Here is a 6,166-nt window from a genome sequence, read left to right as displayed (position 1 = left end):
TGCTGTGAGCTCCACCCAGTTTGAGCTTCCCAGCGGCTTTGTTTACCTACTTAAGCCTCAGCAATGGCGGGCGCCCCTCTCCCAGCCTCGTTGCTGCCTTGCGGTTAGATCGCTGCAGACTGCTGTTTTAGCAATGAGGGAGGCTCTGTGTCCGTGGGACCCTCCCAGCCAGGCGTGGGGTATATTCTCCTGGTGTGCCCGTTTGCTTAAAGCGCAGTATCAGGGTGGGAGTTACCCGATTTTCCAGGTTTTGTGTGTCTCAGTTCCCCTGGCTAGGAAAAGGGATTCCCTTCCCCCTTGCGCTTCCCAGGTGAGGCGATGCCTCGCCCTGCCTCAGCTCTCGCTGGTCAGGCTGCAGCAGCTGACCAGCACCGATTGTCCGGCACTCCCTAGTGAGATGACCCCAGTACCTCAGTTGAAAATGCAGAAATCACCGGTCTTCTGTGTCACTCTTGCTGGGAGTTGGAGTCTGGAGCTGTTCCTATTCGGCCATCTTGCTCCGCCCCCCTCTGAATTGAACTTTTTTAAATATATAAATAAGAAGTGTTTTATCATGCTTATATTGAAACACTGTTATACTCACCATCTTCAGGCTATGCAATTTTGAATGTTGATTTTTTTTAAAAGCAAGGATTTAGCTATCACTCATTAAGTACACTATTGTAAGCCCTAGAGAGTAATTACAGCATTTCAAAAATATACCACCCTTTTGTGAATAGCAGCATAGCATGGTGGTTAAGAGCAGGGAACAGCAAACTACTACCCAGGGGCCAACTCTGGCCCTCTGCCTGTTTTTATAAATGAAGTTTTATTGGAATGCAGCCATGTCCATTTGTGTAGGTGTTGTCTGTGGCTGCTTTCCCACTACAACAGAAGAGTTGAGTATTAGTGACAAAAATCATTTGGTGTGCAAAACCAGAAATATTGAACCTCTGGCCCTTTACAGATAATGTTTGTGGACTGCTGCTTAAGAGCCTGACCCTTGACTGCAGACTTGCTGACTCTGCCACCTGTGAGCTTTGTAACCCTGTGATCTTCAGCATATACCTCAGTCACCTCATCAGTAAAGTGGATAATATTAACACCTACCTTTGTAGGGCTGTAAGCCTGAATAAATGAGTTGACATCTGTAAAATGCTTAGACCAGTGACTGGCACATACTTGGACCATATGAGGGCCTATTAAATAAAAATAAAATAGCTCCCTTTTTGATCAATAGCAAGCAGGCATTTGTGAGACAGACGGTCAAAGTAAGGGGTGCAGTTTGTGGTTGTGGATTAGGCAAGGTTAACTTTGTGAGGTTAATTAATTCCAGTGTAATTGTGTCCTGACCTTTGCCCTTATTCTTAGAGAACTCAGTGGGCTAAAGTTACTGGGCTGGATCTAACAGGCCTTTTGAAATTATTCCCAGCCTATGATCACTGCTTCACCCCCACCATTCAGCCCTCAGCTATTTGCACTAATTGGTCCAGTCTAGAATCATAAAACATACAAGGCAACATAAATTAGTTTTGTATAATGATGAAGAGTGATGTTTTAAAGTAGGGAATGGCAAACTTTTTCTTGAAAGGACCAGGAAGTAAATATTTTTGGCTTCATAGACCATATGATTCTCTCTTGACTACTTGATTCTGCTGTTGTGGCTGAAAGGCAGCCATAGACTACATGTAAAAAAATGGACCTGGCTGTATTCCCATAAAACTTTATTTACAAAACCAGGTAGCAGGCCAGGTTTGGCTCATGGGCTGTGGTTTGCTGACCCATGTTTTATGGCATGAAAGACCAGTGTTAGCATGGTATAGCTCTTCCAATGACCAGAGCTCTATAATCTTGAACAGAGAACCCACAGATGTGGTTATTAGTAATATATGGTCATTGTTTGAATCTGCTGAGTTTAGGGGTGTTTGTTATGCAGCATTACCTAGTAATAGCTGACTAATACAACTTTTCTGCATTTTATTCTTTAAGATGCATTTTAGTATGGGTTGACTAAGTACAGAATGAGATGTGCCTTTTTATAACTGCAGGACAATGGATATAAGTTGCCTACCATGTGCTTCCACTTATGACCACTTCCCAATAATGCCGGCCACTATCAATAAACACATTTCCAGCTACTCCATAGCTTCCCTGGCTGGTGAAGCGTTCAGGCGTGTGACTCTTCTTGGATGATGATTCATCACGTTCTACTGTCAAGTTGTCATGGGACACCTTCAGTTTTCGATGAGCAGATTTGGGATCCAGTTTAAATGGTTGGCCTGAAAACAAGTTCACAAAACAGAAAAAGGAAGAGGATTGTTTATTTTATTATAACCAATAGCATATTTTCAAAATCAGATTTAAAAGACAGGAACAAGTCAGCCCTCCCTGAGACACGCCTCCTATCACAAAGTGGTATCTTATATTTTAATAGTAATTTAAACATTATAAGCAACTTTCAAAGACATTTGCTTGCAAAGTTTTCATAATATTCAAAAGACAATAGAGAGCAGCAACTCTGTGTAAAGTATAGTACACAATAAGAGTGAATAAGAACATGTGCCTGCCTTCATAAGCTTTCGGTCTACCAGTTTTAAGATAGGGATCCAGTGGTGGTATGCCAACTATTCAACAACAGCATGGACAAGGCTTAGCCAGAACACATAGTGTGAGCTAGCTTCATGGATTCCAGGTGTACACAAGCAGCACAGGTATATACCGGCTGGATAGCATCCTAAAAAGGAGGAATGAATGAAGACTCCATTTTCAACCACTGCAGTGTTCTATCCAGCATAAGATGCATTCATGCTCAATAGACTTCCGACCAGAAGCCAAACAAGATCTTAGGTCTTAACATATAGAATACTCTAGAGGTTTATATTATTCTGAGATTATTAAAAATTAAAGCACTACTCTTAGGAATTTAGGATGAGAATACAATTTTCAGGCCACAAAATTAGGTAAAACTGTGATAGTAATGCCTGAGTTTTCTACTCATGAAATTATTTATATATAATAAGGCCTTCTCTATGTCAATTACTCACATTTGTATCTTAAAGATTTAAGTATGAAAAAATCTTGGCAGAGTCACACCTGGACATTTTGTCATAGTTGTTACTTCTTTGACAATTCAATATTGGTTTGGAGTACTGCCTGTCATTCAACACTGCATTGGGTACAAGGCATTTAAAGGCAGGAAATGAGTTACAACCTGATGCAAATGCCATGGTGTCCAAACTCGACAGCCACTGTTGCAGTTGGCAGCTTCCTTCTGTCCAGTGTACAGCTCTCAAACAATCACAGGAAAAGGTTTGGTAAATTCAACTCTGGCAATACACGATGCTGGGCAAGAAACTGACCCAGTGAGTATGGGACAGTGTGTGTTGTCACATGTGGGTAGGTCAAAGGATTTCCAGTTGCCTCTTGGATACAAACACAACACCTGCACCTCTAAAATCCTTTCTTTTTAGGTCAGGGACCAGCATACTTTTTCTGCAAAGGGCCTGACAGTAAATATTTTTGGCTATGCAGGCCAGGCCATGTGGTCTCTTTTGTGACTATTCAACTCTTCTGCTACAGTAAATGACATTTACCTATTGTCTGTGACAATAGGTAAATGAATGGGTGTGGCTATATGCTAATAAAACTTTATTTACAAAATCAGGCAGCCAGATTTGGCCGTTGTGCTATAGTTTGCTGGCTTTTGTTTCAGAAATCTATTTCTGTACATATAAAAGAAATGCTTAGGCTGGGCTGGTGGCTCATGCCTGTAATCCCTGCACTTTGAGAGGTCAAGGCAGGTGGATCACCTGAGGTCAGGAGTTCAAGACCAGCTTGAACAACATGGTAAAACCCCATCTCTACTAAAAATATAACAATTAGCTGGGTGTGGTGGTGGACACCTGTAATTTCAGCTACTCGGGAGGCTGAGGCACGAGTATCACTTGAACCCGGGAGGCGGAGGTTGCAGTGAGCCAAGATCATGCCACTGTGCTCCAGCCTGGGCAACAGAGCGAGACACCATCTCAAAACAAAACAAAACAAAACAAACAAACAAAAACAATAAAAATGAAAAGAAAAGCTTTAAAGGGAGAGCAGAGAAAACCCTCAAGTGCTGAGCAGGGATTGGACATTCTCAGAGGCCATAAGATCTATTGGATTACATGTATAGTTTAAATTTTGACTTGTAAAAAAGAGTCCTTAGGAATGATCATGCCAGCAACTATCAGAGATAAACTATGAACTAAGACAAGAAGAGTATGAAGACAGTTTTGCTTAAAATATTTTAATTTTTAAAGGTGGAAGGTAGAATATGGATTAAAAATGATAGGATACTAATGGGCAGAGCAGGTGGCGCCCATCATTTACAATGAAGGTCAAGTTCTGCTCGGCCTCCTTCCAGTGAGATATATCAGAATGTCAGAGCCATTGGAAAGACCAGACTTGTGATGGTGAGATACTGCCTCAAACATCCTGCCCGCCTTGGCTCACACCCTCACCCACTCATGTGTGGAGCAGAATCATGTAATCTTGGTGAGCAAATTCTGCCCGTGTCTTAGGTTGGGAGGATAGGTGAGCCAGGAAGCTGGAGACAAGAACAGATTGCAAAACTCTCCTGGGCCACACCAGGGAGTTTCTTTGTATACCAATGATTGGTGAAGGAGAGATTGAAGAGTTTAAATAAAACAGGCAGGATGAAAATTTCCATGAAATAAAGCGCTCTTGCACTATGATGTGGTGAGTGGATTACAAGGAAGGAAGACTGGCTGCTGGGTACAGTATCAAAAGATTATTGGAAGAGTTGTCCATATAAGTAAACAATGGCCTGAATAAGAGTCGTCTCCCATACAAATATTATAATGAATTGAATTATTTAGTAAAGTAAGCTATTAATCTCTTTCCTGAACTAATTTGTCTTCACTGAAGCAAAAGCCTTGAATTTGGGCAGAGTAAGTAAGCACATTAGTGGAAAGCTGGTAAAATCTGAATAAAGTCTGGAGTTTAGTTATGAGTAATGCATCAATGTTAATTTCTTAGTTATGACAACTGTACCAAGGTTACATAAGATATTAACATTTGGGCAAACTGGGTTAAGGGTATACAGAACTGTCTGTATTATCTATGGATTTCCTATAAATCTACAGTTATTCCAAAATAAAAAGTCTATTTAAAAATATGAAGAAACTAGCCACATAGCTATATGACTACCAAGTGGGAAAGCCACAGTCTTCCCCTTCTTAATTCAGTGCTCTCTTTAAATCCCTTGCTCTTCCTCTAGGATCCAACACATTCCTCTAGGATACAACACTTATACTGAGAAACAAGAATATAGGTTAAATGAGGGTTCCCTACCAACACACTCCAATTTGCTTTCTCTTGGGGGGGGTCTTATGCAAATAAACACCATGTTACATAACATAGTATTCTTAGATCAAAAGGATATAAAGAAAGAAGAGGATAAAACAAAACACATGTGGACAGAGAGAGGGAGATGACAGTATCATGAAACACACATATAGGCCAGATCATTCTCTGTGATGGACACTGTCCTGTGTATTGGGGATGTTTCTCATCATCCCTGGCCTCTACGCACTACATGCCAGTAGCATCCACTCCAGATGTGACAACTAAAAACCTCTTCCAGATATTACTAAATGTCCTGGTAGGGTGGGGTGGAGTGGGAGGAAGAAATGTCCCTGATTGAGAACCACAGACTCAGACTGTTTTGTAGAATAAAAGAAAGAATTTCTGAAGAGTGATTAGTTAGCTATTCTGCTATGAAAAATAACACTATCCACCATGTTCAGAGTCCCTACTGTGTGTCAGGTCTTACATATACATCTTCTACTTCTCACAAGAATGCCTCCAGGAATATTTATTTTAAAAATGAGAAGACTCAGGGGGCGTGCCCAAGATGGCCAAATAGGAACAGCTTCAGCCTCCAGCTCCCGGCGTGAGCGACACAGCAGACGGGTTATTTCTGCATTTTCAACTGAGGTACCGGGTTCATCTCAATGGGGCATGTCGGAGAGCTGGTGCTGGTCAGCTGGTGCAGGCCGACAAGCAAGAGCTGAAGCAGGGCAAGGCATCACCTCACCTGGGAAGCGCAAGGGGGAAGGGAATCCCTTTTCCTAGCCAAGGGAAACTGAGACACACAACACCTGGAAAATCGGGTAACTCCCACCCT

The 6,166-nt window shown here is 41.8% G+C and overlaps 1 protein-coding gene across 6 annotated transcripts in view; it reads right to left on the bottom strand.

Moving 5' to 3' along the window:
• The window catches only part of MID1 (midline 1), a 385,559-nt gene that overhangs the window by 13,455 nt on the left and 365,938 nt on the right, over window positions 1–6,166 (bottom strand). For all 6 annotated transcript variants that reach the window (XM_011950898.1, XM_011950894.1, XM_011950895.1 and 3 more), the window contains one exon: window positions 2,051–2,258. In XM_011950898.1, coding sequence (XP_011806288.1) covers window positions 2,051–2,258 — 208 coding nt within the window. The remainder of the gene's footprint in view (window positions 1–2,050; window positions 2,259–6,166) is intronic.

Source organism: Colobus angolensis, unplaced genomic scaffold (assembly GCF_000951035.1).
Source record: "Colobus angolensis palliatus isolate OR3802 unplaced genomic scaffold, Cang.pa_1.0 Scaffold310, whole genome shotgun sequence".
Lineage (NCBI taxonomy): Eukaryota > Metazoa > Chordata > Mammalia > Primates > Cercopithecidae > Colobus > Colobus angolensis.
The sequence above is the reverse complement of the archived record's forward strand: the minus strand, read 5'-3'. Positions and strand labels throughout refer to the sequence as shown.